This window comes from Phallusia mammillata, chromosome 3 (assembly GCF_965637545.1).
Source record: "Phallusia mammillata chromosome 3, kaPhaMamm4.hap1.1, whole genome shotgun sequence".
Taxonomy (NCBI): Eukaryota; Metazoa; Chordata; class Ascidiacea; order Phlebobranchia; family Ascidiidae; genus Phallusia; species Phallusia mammillata.
Window position 1 is genome coordinate 3,407,758 of NC_137254.1, and position 19,763 is coordinate 3,427,520.

The 19,763-nt window shown below is 37.2% G+C and overlaps 1 protein-coding gene, 1 long non-coding RNA gene and 2 other non-coding genes across 4 annotated transcripts; 3 read left to right on the forward strand and 1 right to left on the reverse strand.

The window, feature by feature from the left end:
* Positions 1-4,207: 4,207 nt before the first annotated feature.
* Trnas-gga (transfer RNA serine (anticodon GGA)) lies at positions 4,208-4,281 on the reverse strand. The gene has a single exon. It is a non-coding gene; the product is annotated as a tRNA-Ser (tRNA).
* Positions 4,282-4,479: 198 nt separating this feature from the next.
* Trnas-gga (transfer RNA serine (anticodon GGA)) lies at positions 4,480-4,553 on the forward strand. Its single transcript has one exon. It is a non-coding gene; the product is annotated as a tRNA-Ser (tRNA).
* A 5,596-nt stretch (positions 4,554-10,149) lies between these two features.
* Positions 10,150-13,578, forward strand: LOC145218233 (uromodulin-like). Its single transcript, XM_080085635.1, has 6 exons — positions 10,150-10,181; positions 11,315-11,486; positions 11,614-11,684; positions 11,792-11,981; positions 12,610-12,694; positions 13,225-13,578. Exons 1-6 carry the CDS (start codon positions 10,150-10,152, stop codon positions 13,368-13,370), a joined length of 696 nt encoding a protein of 231 aa, XP_079941761.1. The 3' UTR covers positions 13,371-13,578.
* Positions 13,579-18,079: 4,501 nt separating this feature from the next.
* LOC145218706 (uncharacterized) lies at positions 18,080-19,753 on the forward strand. The gene is made up of 2 exons (XR_013857700.1): positions 18,080-18,564; positions 19,192-19,753. It is a non-coding gene; the product is annotated as an uncharacterized LOC145218706 (long non-coding RNA).
* Positions 19,754-19,763: the final 10 nt, after the last annotated feature.

A 19,763-nucleotide genomic window follows, 5' to 3' on the forward strand; every position in this document is an offset into this window, starting at 1 on the left:
TGTGGATTCTACCAAATCTTACTTGCTACAATTGGCTATTCAACAACATTATCGAGCCCACAAATGCTCTATATGAGTCAAACAGCAAAAAAAATTGTTTCAAAAATTTTAATCAATTGCGAAGTAAACAGGTTTTTGTAAAGTTTAGATTGTGTGATATTTCCCATTAAATATTATTTATCATTTATTTTGGTTTGAACATTAGGTTGAAAAAGATCTGGAAAATGAATTCAGCAATTAAAGAAATTTCAAAAGTCTCTGTTGTTGACCAGACCGTTGGCCTGACTGTTGGCCAGACTGTTGTTCGGCAGGATTAGGGGCAGGGTTAAACCCTTTTTTACATATGCATATAGAAACCATTAATGTCTTCAGGATAGCAAAGAAGCAAAATTTACTGCATTTTAATTACCATTCGCTTAGTCGACGTTTAATGACAAGTCAACAGTATGGCGACATGTAGCAGACCAACGTCTAATGATTAACCATGGGTTTTATTTGCTTAATTGGGATTAACAGTGCACTCACATTTATATCTGAACTAATCAAGCCTTAGATATAAAACCAAATACCTAAACCTTTTTGCAACACATGCCAATGACCATACAAAAACACGGTATATCTAGGGTGCGGGGGGGATACGAACCCACGACTGAAACTTTTCGGGACTCCAGCTTTTCTACATGAGCTACACTAGCTCACTCAGTGGTTCGCCCGTCTTCGATCGAATCACAACCATTGCCTGCCTAGTATGCTGTATATTTCAGAAGTTTGTACTAACTTGCTACTGAGCGTGTGCAGTCCCGTAGCTGCAATGACCTTCCAAATCTGACGTCATCACATGCTCTCGCATTTACCCAGGTGCTTTTGCATTTGGAAACACTATGAAGAGACCTATTGTGACAAAGTTCAAGCCATGATGACAACTGCCAGGGTGGTCTTCAACACAAAGGGTCCTCAATACACTACCTGTCAATTTTGCTTCACATTTGTATGAATTTATTACGCAACACATCGAGAAGCAATGTCTTATATTTTGGTGTAATATGATAAACCGCGGCACTGTATTTCTTCGTAGGTTCGTATGCTCAAAAGAAGAGCCGTTGTGGGATCCTGTGACTTTGCTGCATGCAAATCCATCTTACGCCTATGTGCGGCATTCCAACGGACTGGGAAGCACAGTCTCAACTTCTGACCAAGCTCGTTCAATCTACTGAATCGGCTGACATGTCACTTAAAGCACGTTATGGCGAGTGGACTGTGTAGATTTATATTTTTGGTACTTTTTGTTGACAATTTTACACAGAGAGAGAGTGCAGCAAGCCATTGAGCAATTTGCACTCGTGTCAAAGTACGCTCAATCAGGGCAAGAGTGTAACCTTCATTCGAAATGCAAAGCAAACATCACCTTTTATTTACATTTCTTTAACTTTTTAGGAAACCTTAGTGCAAACATTGAATTGCATTCGACACTTCGAAGGCAAATTTTAAGATCAGGTAACAACGCGTTCTTTCCTGTTTGCTATTTCATTTATGTCACCATATCTTGTCGTGGATTGTGAGATTACCATTGTTGCGTAAACAAAAAGTGTGTTTGTAACAAACTTTGATCGGTTCCGAAACTGTTAATGCGAGGAATCTAAAATAACCTAAAATAAAAAGTCGGTGTGGATCAGTTGTTTCCTGCTTGCGTTCAATTGCAGAAAACAAAATTACAATGGAAAGGACCTGCACAATTTCAAACGCAATACAAGGATACTGTGCCAAGTTGGCTCGTAAACCATGAAAGGTTTTGGAAAAACGTTGGTGTTAGCCAAAAAACAACCCAAAATTCTCAGACTGATAAACCAATAGAACTTACAGGTACCGAAATATTGATGAACTCGCTATTTTATTTGATTGCGAAGTAAACAAATCTTTTATGCATTTCGGATTGGTTGATATTTTCGATTAAATATTATTTATCGCTCATTATAAGTTAAACATTAAGGATTTAGCAATTAATGAAATCTTGAACGCCTCGTTTGTTGGGCAGACTGTTGGCCAGACTGGTGGTGAGACCGGTAGCCAGACTGGTGGTGAGACCGGTGGCCAGGCTGGTGGCGAGACACTTGGCCAGACCGTTGTCGAAACTGTTGGTCAAACGGTTGGCGAGAACGTTGGTCAAACGGTTGGCGATGCTGTGGGCCAAACTGTCGTCGAGAAAGTTGGTCAGTGTCCGAGTCTGTATTCAAGTCTGTATCCGAATCTGCACCCGTGTCAGTATCCGGCTCAGCAGGGTTATACCTTGGCAGCACATATGGCTCTAGAAAAACGATTTTGTGTCAAGCATGCTACATGTAAACCACGTTGACTAATGGACATTTAATAGTTAAAAAGAAACATTTCACCTGCACGTGACGGCCGTGGTGGTGGTAGTTCAGTGACTCTTGATGTAGCCTAAAGTGAAAAAAAGGTATTGATTGGCAAATACACAAAGCCTTAAATCCCTAATTGCATTATTTTTACCTCATATGAATCTAGCATCGGAGGATGGTGGTAACAGGCTGACGGGTCTGAAAAAGACACAGCGTTGAAATATTATAGCTGCTACAGTTGTAAAATGTTGTAATAAATTGAGTGTCAGTTTGCCCATGTCAGTGGAAATTAAGTCGTGGAAACGGTTTCAAAATTTAAGAAAGTAAAAGGGTTGTACGGCGACAGGATAATGCCCAAATAGAAGTGATTGTACCAGTTAACATCCTACATCAGAACATAAATATTTATATCTTCCAATTACTTTACACCGAGCCAGTATTGTTGTCAGATTTTGTTTATTTAGCAAAAACATTAACCTTTAAAACAAAATAGTTTTATTACTTTTTGTCATAATCATGACAAAATCGTCTAAAAAAAGTTTTTTCAAAAAATATTGCAATTAGTTAAAAAAAATTGCTGCAAGCACACAGCAGACTAGCACAAAGTTACCATAACGATCCATGTAGCCAAAACGATTCATAATGTTTTTTTGCAGATTAATATCCTGGCGAAGACAACATTTATTTCAACTGTCAAAGATAAACCAGCAGGACAAAACTCTGAAGCAGCAAAAAACATGTTATAACAAATATTTATCAATAATAAATGACTGTTTATTTCGAACATGCACACAAACAAACATAAATATAAGACTCTACAGTTGATCATCTAGCTAAAACCATTTGTTGTCAATGTGAATCAAGCATGTCGTTAGGTTAATGCTACAAGAACTTATAAGACGCATATTCAAATTGAATACCTTCGAGTGACAAACTCTGGTAAGCGTCTTACGAACTGAATTACACAGAATAGGTGGAGTGCTTTGGTGCAGTAATATTTATTGATCGTGTTTGCGTAACGTTTTTACAACTAATGCAAGCAACGACTATTTACCTCGTTCCATTCCAACGACAAATTTACGGGTCACTGCCAGTAATATCAATGCACTTTACTTGCCTGAAACTTATTTGTGTTTGACCTAAACATTAGAGTTACAAAATCAGCGTCTTGATAAATCAGCACTGATAACAGAAATCTACAGCAAATAATAATCGTTGTGTACCAAGCTACAGTGACTTTGCCCAGAAGTGTTTGTCTCGTATGTACTTTTGCTTTGCAGTGGGGTTTATGTGTTTAACTTCAACTCTTTCCAGAATGGAGACGGGGATGCGAAGGTTTAATTTATCTTAGTTCGTTTACGTGTTAGAACGAATAAGGTATATTAAAAGAAACTGATTCTATCGCGATGACGGTTGTGCCCGCGTAGTTATGTATGATGTTCACTTCTTAATTTCGTTTCGCTAACATGAACAGACTGAAACTTCGCAAACTATATCTGACTGCAATTCCAAGTTGGAACATGACATTCGTTCAATTTTATCATTGTTCGTTCCGCTTTTAGAGCCAATAAGTTATATTTAGCGCGACCTTCTTCATCGTGCTAACGGAATCGACATATTCGGCCGACATGTGTCGGACAACTGAAACTTCTGTACATCACTTGTTGTAACCATAGGTTTGGAATCATTTCTTTGTCTACGTTACAGTGTAGCTGAATGGAATTAATGCATTTCAAAAAAGTTTGTGCGTAATTTAGTGTGATCATAGTACGCCAGGCCTGTTCAAGGCGTTATACCGAATCAGCTGGTCTCCCAAGCATTCCCATATGGCAAGGCATACACTAGAAAAATCTAGCCTGCGGTGGGATTCGAACCCACGACAGGAGTCTTTCCGGGACTCGCGCTCTACCAACTGAGCTACACAGGCTCAGTGGAGAATCCGCCGAAAGTCGAATCACAAGCACCGTTGCCTGCCTCGTATGCTGCACATGTCAGCTTCGTACTAGGGGATCGCATCTTAGCTGATACGGTCGAACTGGCGATCCCCTAGTACGAAGCTGACATGTGCAGCATACGAGGCAGGCAACGGTGCTTGTGATTCGACTTTCGGCGGATTCTCCACTGAGCCTGTGTAGCTCAGTTGGTAGAGCGCGAGTCCCGGAAAGACTCCTGTCGTGGGTTCGAATCCCACCGCAGGCTAGATTTTTCTAGTCTATGCCTTGCCATATGGGAATGCTTGGGAGACCAGCTGATTCGGTATAACGCCTTGAACAGGCCTGGCGTACTATGATTTATCGATATGTATGCCGTGATCGCTGGTCTGCATCGACGCTTCAGGGCTGATCCCAGTATGAATATGTTTCATCTTAGCTAATTTAGTGTGTGTGTAAATGTATGTAGTAAAGTCCTGGTAACGTTTTGTTGAATGACGATATAAAGACTCCCTTAAATCACATGCTTCTTTTTGTAAGTTTATCGACCGTATTGTTTGGTCGCGTGACTGTTGTACTGTAGCACTTTTATGTTTGCTGAGAACCAATGCTGGTGTGCAGATAAGTGGTGTTTGTACAAAAAAAATGAACTAGACAGTGTTGCGTACATGACCAAGTAGGAAAGTTGCGTACGTGACCGGTGCAAATACAGTCGGCACAGACTTTCTACAAAACTTTTGACGTTACCTAACTGACTTATATTTTAATATTTTGGTTTCCAACAGAGACCCAAAATCAAGAGACATAGGTGTTGTGGTATTTGAGGAAATCGGCAGCTTGGCCCGCAACAAACTTGTGGTGTTGACTTATTGCGATTTTGCTTTGCCTTATAACACACTTCAACAACTTTAGAAATAAGCATACTTAGTGATACACCTATCAATTTCACTTCTATTTAGGTTCATTTGTTGACAGTTGCGTAAAGGCTTAGTCAGCTGATTCAAATTAGCCCTTTCTAACAATTACTCTAGGTTCAGAAATACCCTGCTTTAAAAGTAAACGAATTCAGCCTCCATTCCTAAACACGTCAACTGCGCCACAAAAATATTATTTGAAAGATCCTGTGGTGAAGAGCCGATATTACCGCTATAAAAATAAAATAAATTTCTTAGTTTGACACAAGGGAAGAGTGGTGTATCGCTAGGATTAATTATTGATTAACTAACTTTTAACACAATTCGTTGGAAACCTGCAGAAATCATTTTAAAAGCAGTGCAGTGTTAACATATGTGAAAACCAAACTACTTTAGAACAAGTTAGATATATAATAAAAATAAGTCGTAAACTCATGATAAAACATCTGTGTAACAAAAACTTTCCCATTGATATACTTGATGACGTCATAAAACTCTGTAAACAATACACAAAGCAGTCAAAACAAATCTCGCATTACTCTTAGTTGTATTTAAACACAACCAGACCTTTAGACCAGATGTTTATTAAAGCTACATTAGAACAAACGAATGTAGTATGCGTCTTTGTTACACCCACTAAGAAATAATGGAACGAAGGCAATCTATCCCGATCGGTGTAGTCATCCAGGTACAAGGTTTTAATCATTAGGTCCAACCTTACCTTACACTAACTGCCCGCAGCAAAAAAATTGTTCTCATTCTGCCCTTTCCAAGATATATGTCGTAATAGAAACAAGTGCTTGTGTTTAAGTTGCAATTTTACCTTTTCCCAAACATAAATATGTCATCGGGTTTTCCATTTGAATGCGCGCAGCTATTTGAAATTCTTTCAAGGTTCTTATAAACTCAATAGGGAAATAAATTTAATCTTTGTGGAATACAACGCCGTTAGTGCGTGAAAAGTTTGATCAGTACAAAGTTTGCTTTCGGTTCTGTTTCAAAGGTGGGTCTCAGATTGTTTTGGCAGTTTGACACATTTTGCTTGGATTTTGTGTAATAAAGTATGACTATGATTTATTGCGAGAATATTTCTTGTTAGTTTTCATTTGTGGGTTCAAATCCCATGGCATACTAACCCGAAAAATTGCCAATATATATATGCTAGCCGTGATACTTGGGTTTTACTGCATTATTTAATTTAAATCAAATCAATAACTGCAACTAATTACACGTTGTGTTGGCTAAAATAGCCCTACCTTTCGTTATTACAACACGTATGACATAAACCACGTTAGTAACAACTACCAAATAGGGTCTAATTAAACTAATCACGCGATCACTCACCCTTTATGTTTGATGATTCCCCTATATCCCACTTTTTTTAAGCACCAACATTTTATGGCGAAACGTTGATAAACAAGCAGTAGTCAAAACTTTGAAACGAAACGGTTTATATCCAATAGATAATTGTTACACTATAAATGTAGGGATACTCTACAAAGTATGCCAAAGTCCAGAGTTCAAGCAAAAACTTGGTTTTACTGTGCGACATTGCTTTTATACCGCACACAAAATATAAAACTTGTTCAAAACACATGTCAGAGATTATTTGCCACAAAAAACTACATTACAAAATAGACATTAGCCCCTGATTTAACTTCTTCATCTATAACATACAGTAAAACTTCAAACAGCTACTGTTACTGGACTGATTGTTTTTTTTATCTAATGAGGAAAGTACAACGGCGAGAATTCAACGCCTCTTTTCCTGTGCGTTGTGTTGCGTCATTTAGAACGTCACTAAACCCACGTAAGTTACCGCATTGCTGTGGTTTACGTGGTGTGTATAGAATATTATCATCAAAAACCGAATAACAATACATAACAATATATATATATATACATGACAGGTGCTTCATACATAAATATATGTTGACCACACACAATGATCCAATCTATCAGAAACATTTCTTATTCGTGCAACTGACATACGTAGTAATATCCGTTACAACAAATCTAATCTACATCTCACTTGGTACCACAGGTGTGCTCCAGATCGTACAATATTGGAAAGCGTATTAGAAACTAGCAAATGGAATTCAACTAAAACGACAAACTCGGTTTGATATCAATGCCACATTTAGATTAACCAAGACAAACGCAACTCATTCAACGTGTTGACGTAAAAAGCAATCGATGAAATTGGTCAGGTCATGTTAAAAAGAAAAAATCCACACCTAATTTCCTGCGCATTGCCCTGTATATTTGTTATTTTTAGACCGTGGTTATAAAGCATGTTTGTGGCGCAATAAATAACTAAGTTTTAATTTAGCGGCACTCTTTGCACACCAACAACCTAAATCTTGTAAAGTAGGTAGGTCTATAATTGCAATTGCTTTGTTGATGACAAGATGGTTTTATTTCAAGTACGAAAAGACTGAACTGAAGTCTTGAAACTCCAGGGAATGTTGGCACAAGTAACGAACATTTCGTAGCACACAGCTTAAAGTCACTGCTCCTAGATGTCATTATTATGACGTAAGTCAGTGGTTGACTGAATCAAATCTCTAAATGAAAAAAAATTAAGGCTTAAACAAAAGTAAAGATAGCACAAAGCGAAACGCAATAAGCGAGTTAGAAGAAGAGAACGAAGGTAGCTGTCTAGTTTGCTGCAGGCGCATGGTAAACACAAAGCCAAGACAGAGATCCCGCAGTCAACCATATGTGATTAGACCAGTGGTTCTTCAACTTTTTCCAAGCTGCACCCTTTATTACTTCCTCTTGCTTCCTCTTTACTTCCTTTTGTTGCTGAGCTGTGCTGTGTCGTCATTGGCGTCGCGTAGCAAGTCGCGCTTGATAAATAAATGTCAGGCAATATTGAGAAGTTTCACGTTTTCTCCCGGAGTCCCGCTATACCCTAATATGACACGTTTGTTGCTGCAGGCGCAGATAGTAGGTAGTTAATGGTATTACTGTTTATCATTTTCCAAGGTAAAAATGCCAAGTCGACTATTAAAAGTGACTCTTTTTGTCAGCGCTCTGAGCATGCTGCACCGAGGTTAGTGACTTTTGTTCTGATTTCAACTTAAGTGGTAAGCATAACAAATTGTGGCAGTACGACAAGGTTAAACTTTATAGTGCTGTTTTCTTGAGGACCACAGGTGTGGGCTCACTAGAAACTCCATCGAAAAGACATAAAGATTATTTTGCAAATATCACAGATCCTAATGTTATAAAAAAGGGACTACGGATCCTAAAGGTGACTAAGGGGACTTAAAGGTGAAAGCGATCTGAAGGGGACCAAAAGAGGAAAGCTATATGAAAGGTTGAAAATCACTGTTTTAGTATATAGCAGTCTAGAGAGAAACACTAGCACAAAAATGCAGGCACCACATTTATTAGATATTGTTTAGTATTTGTTTGAATATTTTCTACATTGGTATTAATGCGACATCTTTGGGTGAGCTGCTTTGTTTGCTAATACCTTTATATCCATCTTTGCACTTCTATTATTTTTCACGTTTTTTAGTTCTACACCAACCAAATAGCATCCCATAAACCCTCTACGTCACATAACAATAGCTTGTCATACACAACAACAAAATTGTGCGTTATATTTTCGAATATCAAACGATCAGTTCAAATATGATGGCTTAAACAGCCCATTTGGGCGTAATACACTATCGTGGCAACACTAGTACAGGATGTATGGGAGCATACGCTTGTTATATTATTTGACTTTTCAATTGGGCTTGTATTGTTTAGTTTCAGAAACATTGTGTGCAGTGCATAATGTAAACGGTCGTTCATATTATTCAACTGTTTCCCCAAACTCTAAGTCCTGGGTCCGACGATTTGTTCAACTGGAGTTTCCTCTCGGTTAATTGCCCTGTTCCGTTGCGACGTTAAAACGAAAACGTTTGTTGTAGTTGTTTTAAAACTTTTTTCCTGGTGTCAGACATAACGCGCAATTTTGATAATTGTCAACGGTTATTCTTATTCATTACGTTTAATTATTACGACACAGCATTTATGCCATTAATGATTTTCATCATCATAAATTCCACAAGTAAAACTTTTGTTTGTGAATAACAACGGACAGTTATTTGTTGAATAAGTAAAAACAAACGGTTATTTGTTGAATAAGTTACAACAAACAAACTAATACTGACGTGCGACACACAACAATAAGTTCCGTATGAGATTGGATCAAAGAATAACGAACTTTCGACCGGGTTAAGTTCAAATCGTAATTCATTTACAAGAACTAATAATGATTTACCTCGAACTCTTTGTTCATATTTAACGATGTTTCACTTCATAAAATTTAATTTGTGTATACTGCACACTTTGTCTATATTTAACTTTATTATGTTTGAAATTGTTTTATAGTAACCCAAAACGTACTTTTGTTCACCTAATTAACTGCTGTCTCGCACCAGTGATTTTGACGTCGACTAGTGGCGCCTGCACATTTGTAATTGGCCGGTGAGGTCATGTGACTTTTGGTCTGCCATGTTTCGTGCTATATTTAGGGCAGTTCTTGCCTGGGCCTCATGGGGTTTTTAGCGTTTGCGTTGTAGTTGTGAAACGTGGTCGTGTTGTGTGGCAACTTATTGAAACTTTGGAGATAGCCAATGTTTTTGCCATTTTATTTTTATTGTTCATATTAAACTTGCTTTAGCTGTTCGGTGTGGACATTACACCTTTGGCTTTAGCAGTAAGATGTCAGTGCAGGAGAAATCTAGTAAGTTAAGGGCGGTAATCCCGCTATAATATTGGATAAGGTTAGGTAAGCTAGTTTGTTCAGTGAATGTTAACCACCTCGCCTTTTCCTAAAATTATAGGCCAAATCCGGGTTCACCTAACTAATTTCGGTTACAATTATACCGATTTTAAATATTTTCACCTAAATTGAATGGTATCCCTGTGGCATCACAAATGACTAAAATGTCTGCTTGTGCTGGAAAAGTCTCTGGCAGGTTCGACCGAACGTCAGTTCACCAGTTTGATTGCTTCCTCTTGTATTTGAGCGGTAATTGTGTCGCCTTTGGCGTCGCGTCGCAAATTGGCGATTGATAAATAAATGTCAGGCAATATTGAGAAGTTTTAGGTTTTCTACCGGAGTGTCGCTGTAACCTACTATGACACGTTTGTTGCAGGGGGTGCAGATTTTAGGCAAGGAGTGGTATTACTGTTTATTATTTTCAAAGGGAAAATGTCAAGTCGACTATTAAAAGCGGCCCTTTTTGTCAGCACGCTAAGTATGCTGCACCGAGGTTAGTGACTTTGTGATTTTTTTTGTGATTTCAACTTGAGTGGTATGCATAATAAATCAAATTGTGGCAGTAGGATAAGATTAAACTTTATAGTGCTGTTTTCTTGAGGACCACAGGTATAGACTCACTAGAAACATCATCCAAAAGAAATTGAGAATGTGTTGCAAGTATCACAGATCCTAATGCTACAAAAATAGGTCTGCGGATTTTGATGGTTACTTAAAGGGGGCTACGGGTCCCGAGGGCGACTTAACGGGGAAAGCGATATGTAAGGTTGGAAATCACTGTTTTAGTATCTAGCAGTCTAGAAAGAAGCACTGGCACAAAAATTCAGGCACCACATTTATGATATTTTGTTTAGTATTTGTTTAAATATTTTCTACATTGGTATTAATGCAAAAAAGTACTTTCTTTGCTAATACGTTCGTATCCATGAAAATATTGGTTGTGGTTAGGAGAAGTCGTGCAAAGCATCGTTTTCAACTTGATATAGAGTTTAAATAACAATATAAAGATCCACGCTAATATCTCTAAAATCAATCTAAAACTAACACCACATGGCAAATGATTCGATACTGCAAGGAGGGGCAATCGAGTTACTGTTACGTCACAAATTTAAACGAAAATATTGGTACATAAACATTTTATTGTTTTTTTTTGTGCTATGTTGTATACTGTTCTTTAACAAATTGCGACAACTGGGCCGCAGTACACCAACCAAGTAGCATCCCATAAACCCTTTGTGTCACATAACAATAGCTTGTCATACGGCACAATGAGAGATTTTGCGATTCCCTTTCTGTTTTTATTAATCACAATCATTTAACTTAATTCAGATCTGCCAAAATTTTTGCGAAGAAAACAGGAACTTTGGATGTCGCCATGAATCTCTTTAGCAACGAATATTTTACCCAAAGCTTGCCCGGAGAAGTAACTGTGCCCAACTACATTTTTGCTAAACTTAAACTTGATGAGATTTCCGCAAGCAATGATGACTTTATTGTCCAGGTGAATTGAAAACAAAATGCTTTTATTGCAAGAAAACATTGCATTTACTAGTTTAGTTTTTAATAGTTATGGCATCGTTGCTCTGATTTGTAAATTGAACTCTTAAAGTGGAATACCTTTCTTACAGCTGGAAACCTGTTGGGCGACACGCAGTGGAAACTCCAAAAGCTTGCCGAATTACCAAATTGTACAAAGCGGGTAAGATCTGCTGGAATTACCTCAAATTTTTTTTCTCGTTTGGGAGGTTATTTCTTTAATAAATAATTTTCCACCCGTATTTCATTCATTGGAATCGAAATTTTTAGATGCGTAGCGCCACACAGTGGAGGGGAAGCTGCCGACGCGAAAACGTTGATGCGCAATTACCAATCCAACTTTGCAACTTTCAAGCTGATGAGCTTTGTGTGGACAAATTTTTCTGACGCAGAACAATTTATCTACATCCACTGCGACGTGACCGTCTGTCATAATTCAACTGGACAATGCCCTGGACAGGTGACTTGATTAAAGTAGATCTGGACTTGTAACAGAGAATAAAGTTTACCAAAATAGTGTTGGTCGAAAACTGTAAAAAGGCCAAGAAAATGATATGTTTTTTATTTTTCAGAACAAAATTCCTGGGTATTGCTCAAAAACAATCGAGACAGTATGTCTCTAAATAACTTAAGAATTTCTTTGGCGTTTATGTCCAGTTGTAGCATTAAAAATATTAGTGTGGAATGGCTTTATATTCTGTTGCTTCCATACCAAAGTTTTCTAGGTTCGTTTGCCAATACGGTATATTTCCTGTCACCAGCTGATTTTATGTGGCGAATCAGTAAAAAGGCTGAATGGTCCGGCGCGCCTGAATCATAACATAACCTTGATAGGAATTCGACCCCCATCCACCTATATTTTATTTTAATCCGAACACAATAAAAATACGAGGTTTACTGTGTGTAGCTGACATACAAATTTAAAAGTAATTTAAAAGTAAAATCGCTAGTGAGACCGGCCCTTAATCGGCCTGGAGAACTATGATGAAAATATATGTGTGTCGGGATGGGCTTAATTCTGTATGACGCCTTCAATAAGACTGGTGTACAATGAAATATCAATACTTATAAAATAATTCTTTTTGCAGTCTTGTTCTGGTAAGAAACGGCGATCTGTTGAAGACAATGGTCGCAATCAACTGCTTTCTGCAGGGCCAGTGCACATTGTTCAAGGTACCGGTTAAGGGCTTGGTAAGGCAATGAGGAAAATTCAATTAATATCTATTCTAGATAATATTGCTGATACATGTGTTTTTCGTAGCAAATTTGTAGTTCTATCAAGCAAGTGACACATATTGGGGCATAATAACTTAAGTATGCTGTGTCTTGGTGATTGCTTACTTACGTATATGTGATAAACCTGACTGGTAACAACCGCAGCTTTTATTCGATTTCCATGAGTTGTTTCAAAAATAAGAATGTGACTAGCACTAAAAGACACATATAAAAAGGTAAATAAAATGAGACAATTATCATAAAATATATTTCATGGGTTCGATTCCCATCACTAATTTTCATTTTCTTGTATCCGTTGCTTTGACAACCAAACTGATTCGATGGCCACTTGCAATCTTGACATATACTGTGATTTTTATCAGTATAACCAACAAATGCCCGTTTCATGGTTGCGTACAACAATAAACAAACAATTCTTCACAAATTTTGTTTTTGTCAAGCGTGACTTTTCTTCTTCTATACAACAGGAGAAAGAAACGAAGCTATCGAAGGGGCCGGCAACAGCTACCAACTTGTGATGTTTGTTCTTCTGGCTGTGATTATTATCGGAGCTGGTTACATCGTATGGGGCAAAGTGACCCACGATCGCAATGCGAGACAATTTCGCCAGTAGAAGAATTTTCTATTATTCTTAACATGGCATTGTTTGTGTGTATGTAAAAACTATTTCTTTTTGAAGATAAAAACAAATAACAAATTAAAGCTGTTTTTCATAAAGCTGTTTGTTAATTTAGTTATCAAATAAATATTATGCATCATTTCATTTATTACATGCATCATTCATAGCTGACATGAAATTACTTTGTCAAAGTATTGTCGTGTTTCTGTTTAACTGTTATATACAATATAATCACATACGGTCAAACTTGTGTTTTTTGATTTAGCTTATAACATGAATCAGGACAAAAACATTTTCAAATATTTTAGCTTTTGAAACAAGTTCAGTTTACACTTACAAAACATAATAACATCCCTCTATAAATCATACAATGCCTTAGGTGACAAACCGGAATATGATACGCTATGCTGTACAACAGATGGCTTTGGTAAACATAATATTTGTTGATTCACTTTCTATGACGGTATTGCGAAAACTACTGTTTCCCTTTTTGCACGCCTACGACAGAATTTACGTGTGACTGTTAAGGCAATCTTGTTGCTTCGACTACAATTTTAGTCTTGAATTATTATTATTATTATTACAATGACAGAAAGTAGACAGAAAAAACATCGTTGCATATTTCTTTGTAATAACTTTTCCTACATAATAAAAAAATTGCCCTTACCCACCACCGGTACCATCGATTTATTGACTTGCCCTCAACATCATTGTAATTGTAAATTGGGACTAATTGGAACAAACCGTTGCACGCGCGTGGTTTAGAGCGAAAAGCGCCAGGTCTTGGCCTAAAATTTTGAGGACACTTGCATGCTGAAAATGAACACGTGTAAAAGTTTCATTCATGCGGAACATACAGTTACCATGACAGTCAGCACTAATGCAAATTCGTCAAAGTTCTTGAACTTTACGAACGGAAGTTTTGTTCGAGTAAATTTGCGGTGGATTAGTACCTGGTAGATTTCTTTTGTTTCTTTCTCTTCTCATATTCAAGTATTCGAAGACTTGAAAAAAGGACATGCGTTAGGATAAGCATGTTAAAGGACAATTCCTCCACCAACACTAGTGAATGTTTGGTGGAAAATACGAAGTTGAAAGCGGAACAAAAAAACGTTGTTGTTTTCCTCGCATGAATATTTTACAATTTGACATTAGGTAGGGATGTAAGATAATCTTGATACAAGATTCAATCCACAGAAAATATAGGTTTCATTGGCCACCATTAAAACCTCTATTGTATGTGCACAACGTTTTGACAAAGCATTAGATATTATCCTACTTACCCCATGTCTGATAATTCTTCACTTTAAAACAAATATTTGTAGTTAACTGCAGTGTTTTTCGTTTCAATGTATTAAAATCTAGTTTTACAAAACCTGTTCAAAATGACAATCTCAAAAGTTTTTTATTTAAAAAGTTTCTGTAAAACCTTTTACTCTATGGGGTTAATGTTGTAAAGAACAGAAATAAAAACTTTCAACAGATTTGAGTTCTCCATACTAGAATATCAGACGGCCTGCTTTTTTAAGCCACTTAATAATGTACTTTTGAATGAAAACACAAAATCACGAAACACCAACAATGACATTTAACTCATCAACTTTACAGCAGTAAAAGTTTCTGTTTTGACAATGAATAAAAAGAGCCCATAGCAGACCAAGGCCCGAAACAAATTGTTTGTAGGCTAATTCATTGTGGCACAATACGTGCTGTACAGTTTAAACCACTTTTGTTATTTTTACTGTAGCCGATCTTACCACTTTAAAAACACAGCAGTTTGCAATACTATATTGCATTCTTTAAAGTTTGAGAACTATGTTTATGGAAGTAAAAGCCACATGGCTTGCTTATACACCTTCACTACAGAGTGCGATCTCAAAAAAGCAAAAGCATTTTTGCACAAGAACTGGACAGATAAACAAACTCTACTCTACAACCTCAACATTATCATGTCACGCTTAAACGCTTTCCAGTCGAAGCATGACGAAACGCAGCAGTGATAAAAATTTCATGGTTTTTGTCTTTTTTTTGTGCCATTATTTCGAGGGCTCGCGTTCCTTAAGCCCGAATGTGTATTTCATAAAAACGAAAGTTGATTGCAGGATTTTAGCTATTTATGCAAAATTGCCCATAACAATCATTCAAAGACAGCATGTGACATCACAAACAAGACAAAAACATTACGATTGTGCGCGAACAATTGCATTTTTGATAGTTGGCATTCAATAAAGGCTATTGTTTAGCAATGGAGACAGTGGATTCTCAATTCTACCTTGATTTAAACTTATTTAGTGGCACAAACTGACGCCAAATAAGATTATAGAACTACTTCAACCGCTTCGCGGTCCCCCCAAAATTGCCTCACGGACCCCTAAAGGACCGCGGACCCCAGTTTGGGAACCGCTGATCTAGAACTTCTAAAAAGTACATTCAGTTTCCGCCTGATGACTGAACAACTGATCATTTGCACATCTAGAACTGTAGACAAAGTGCTGTAAAGTTTTTTTTTACCACGATAAACATGCAGACACATAAGAAGCAGAATTGAAACATTGACAACGTCATGTCACATTGTGACGCGCAACTTCCAGGATGTGACGTATAACTTCGAGGATGTGACGTATATAGGCGCTCTGGTCGGATACGCTACACATGTTGCATGGTTTTGTTTTAGCCTGGTATCTTATATTTTGCAGTTTTTAAGCAGGCGAACATTTTGAAAGCCACTCATCGAGATTTTAATGGCCACGTTAGATAAAACATATATTGGTTGAATATTACATAGATACATGGATTGCATGTAAAAAAACATACAGTTCTACATGAAATGTGAGTTTAATCCCACTTTCCCTCACCACATTTATCACAACAGCTTTTCCAAGTAGTGACTAATACAACTAAGGTGCATTCCAAATTAATCCATCTGCATTAGTGAAGGGACCAACAGTATTCGAAGCCGATGGCAAATAAACGAAAAAGTATGTGGTGCTTTTTCATGTACACCTAGCCAAGCATTAGTTGTTAATAGGCTAGTTTTCGTTTATTATATTACTAAATACTATTTTTATTATTGTTACTTGGTGTGGCTGAACTGTTGAACAGCCCACTATCTATAAAACAAAAGAGCAACAAAATTGCAAATTGAAGTTTACACTTGCGACGACTACTCACGTACTCACACACTCACGCACTCGATTTTAAACAGTTTTTCCTAAATATTTTTTGGACTTTATTAAACTTTTTTCTTACATCTTTTGCGCATTCTCAGTTAATAAACACTAAAAGAAAATTGTGATTCTAAACTTTGCTTCCAAATTACAAAACCCTATTTGTTACGTTTGATATATGTAAACGAAATTATGCATTCGCTGAGCACAGACAGTTCAAGTTTTAAATTAAGGTTTGATTTACAACGATTCAATCAAACTGGTAGGAACATTTCTGATTGTTGTCAAACAAAAAATTTAACTAATGAGGATAGTTCAAAGGCAAGAATTCAACGCCTCTTTTCCTGTACGTTGTTTGCGTCATTTAGAACGTCACTCAACCCACGTGAGTTACCGCGCTGCTGTGGTTTACGTTCTATCTATAGAATATTATCACCCAAAACCGAATAACAATATATATATATTTACATGACAGGTGCTTCATACATAAATATATGTTGACCACACACAATGATCCAATCTATCAGAAACATTTCCTATTCGTGTAACAGACGTATGTGGTAATATCCGTTACAATAAATATGTTTATAAGGCCATCTTGTCATATTTATGGTGAACGAACACTAGAGATATACTTGTTACCACAGGTGTGCTCCAGACCGTACAATATTGGCAAGCGTATTTGAAACTAACAAATGGAATTCAACTAAAACGACAAACTCAGTTTGATATCAATGCCACATTTTGGATTAACCCAAACAAACGAACCCTATTCAACGTGATAACTTAAATAAAAGGAAATTGTTAAAGCAATCGATAAAATTGGTAAGGTCATCAAGAGAATAAATCCACGCCTTATTTCTTGCGCATTGCCATATATATTTGTTATTTTAAGACAGTGGTTATGAAACAGTTTTGTGGCGCAATAACTAAGTTTTGATTAAGTGGCACACTTTGCAGCCCAACAACATAAATCTTGCAAAGAAGGTAGGCCTATATTTGCTATTGTGGTGGGGATAACAAGATTGGTTTTATTTTAAATACGAAAAAATGAACTTAAGTCCTAAAACTCCAGGGAATGTTGGCACAAGTAACGAAAATTTCGTAGCACACAGTTTAAAAGCACTGCTCCTAGATGTCATTATTATGACGTAAGCCAGTGGTTGACTAAACCAAACCTCTAAATGAAAAAAAGTTTAAGGCTTAAACCAGGGGCGTGCAACTGTTTATCGCAGTGGGCCAAAACTTACAGTTAAAAAATGCACGCCTCTGGCTTAAACAAAAGTAAAGATAACACAAAGCGAAACGCAATAAGCGAGTACTCTTCAGAGAAGAAAAGAACGAAGGTGGCTGTCTAGTTTGCTGCAGGCGCATGGTAAACACAAAGCCAACACAGAGAACCCGCAGTCAACCATATGTGATTAGACCAGTGGTTCCTAAACTTTTTCTAAGCTGCACGCTTTATTACTTCCTCTTGCTTCCTCTTTACTTCCTCTTGTTGTTGTGCTGTGCTGTGTCGTCATTGGTGTCGCGTAGCAAGTCGGCGCTTGGTAAATACATGTCAGGCAATGTTGAGAAGTTTCAGGTTTCAACCCGGAGTGCTGTTGGCCCTAATGTGACATGTTTGTTGCAGCAGGCGCAGATTTTAAGTAGCTAAAGCTATTACTGTTTATCATTTCCAAGGTAAAAATGCCAAGTCGACTATTAAAAGCGGCTCTTTTTGTCAGCGCTCTGAGCATGCCGAACAGAGGTTTGTGACTTTTGTTCTGATTTCAACTTGAGTGGTAAGCATAACAAATCAAGTTGTGGCAGTACGATAAGATTAAACTTTACATTGCTGTTTTCTGGAGGACCACGGGTGTAGGCTCACTAGAAACTCCATCCAAAAACATTAAGATTATTTTGCAAATATCACAGATCCTAATGTTATAAAAAAGGGACAACGGATCCTAAAGGTGACTAAGGGGACTTAAAGGGGAAGGCGATCTGAAGGGGACCCAAAGAGAAAAGCGATATGAAAGGTTGGAAACCACTGTTTTAGTATCTAGCAGTCTAGAGAGAAACACTAGCACAAAAATTCAGGCACCACATTTATTAGATATTGTTTAGTATTTGTTTAAATCTTTGCTACATTGGTATTTATGCGACATCTTTGGGTGAGCTGCTTTCTTTGTTAATACGTTTATATCCACGGAAATACTGGATATGGTTAGGAGAACTGGTGCTAAGCATAGTGTTCAACTTGATATAGATATTTTGTTTTTGCCATCGTTCATAAAGAATAACACCAATGTTTCAGATAGTATCTTGTAATGTCTCGGTTAATTGGCCATTTCCGTTGCGACGTTAAAACGAAAACGTTTGTTGTAGTTGTTTTAAAACTTTTTCCTGCTGTCAGACATGACGAGCAATTTTGATAACTGTCAACGTTTATTCTCATTTATTACGTTTAATTATTACGACACAGCATTTATGCCATAAATGATTTTCAACATCATGAATTCAACAAGTAAAACTTTTATTTGTAAGTTACTCACTGTCAACGGTTGTTTTTGAAATATTCTCAATCATTATATTTCCTTTTTTCGAATTAAGCTTTCACAACCTAATTATTACGATATAGCATTTATTCCATTAATGATTTTCAGGAATTCCACAGGTGTGGAGTCATTCCACATGATATGATATTGCATAATCCAAAATGGTGTGATTTTGCAAAAGCCAACAAGCCTTATGGCAACACAAACAACGATTCATTTTCGTCAAGTTTCATGTTACACGCTGAACGTTTTGCCAACAGGCAAGGCAGGATGTCATTTGCATTTGCACACGGCTCGGTTTACTCGGATGAGGACGAACGTTTAGGCTTTCCGCAATTATACAAAAAAACATATGCCTTCAAAAATGAATAACCTTACGCATTTTGCTGGTAACTGTCGTAACGTTTAAGCGCATTTTTACTCTCTTTTTAGAGTGTAAAAGAAAAACCTACCATGCCTGTGAGAGGACAGGAACGCCTCGCCCTAGCTGCGTGGGGGGCAGATGTTATATGTTGACTAAGCTTTTGTTAAAGCCCTGAGTTTGTATAATCTATGATGTGTTGTTAATACTTTGGACTGTTGTGTCATGATGTATATAATCAGATAATCTGCCATTTTTGCCCTGTGTGTGAAATCGTATTTTATGTATTAAAATTACAAAGATCCATCAGCGTTAGAGT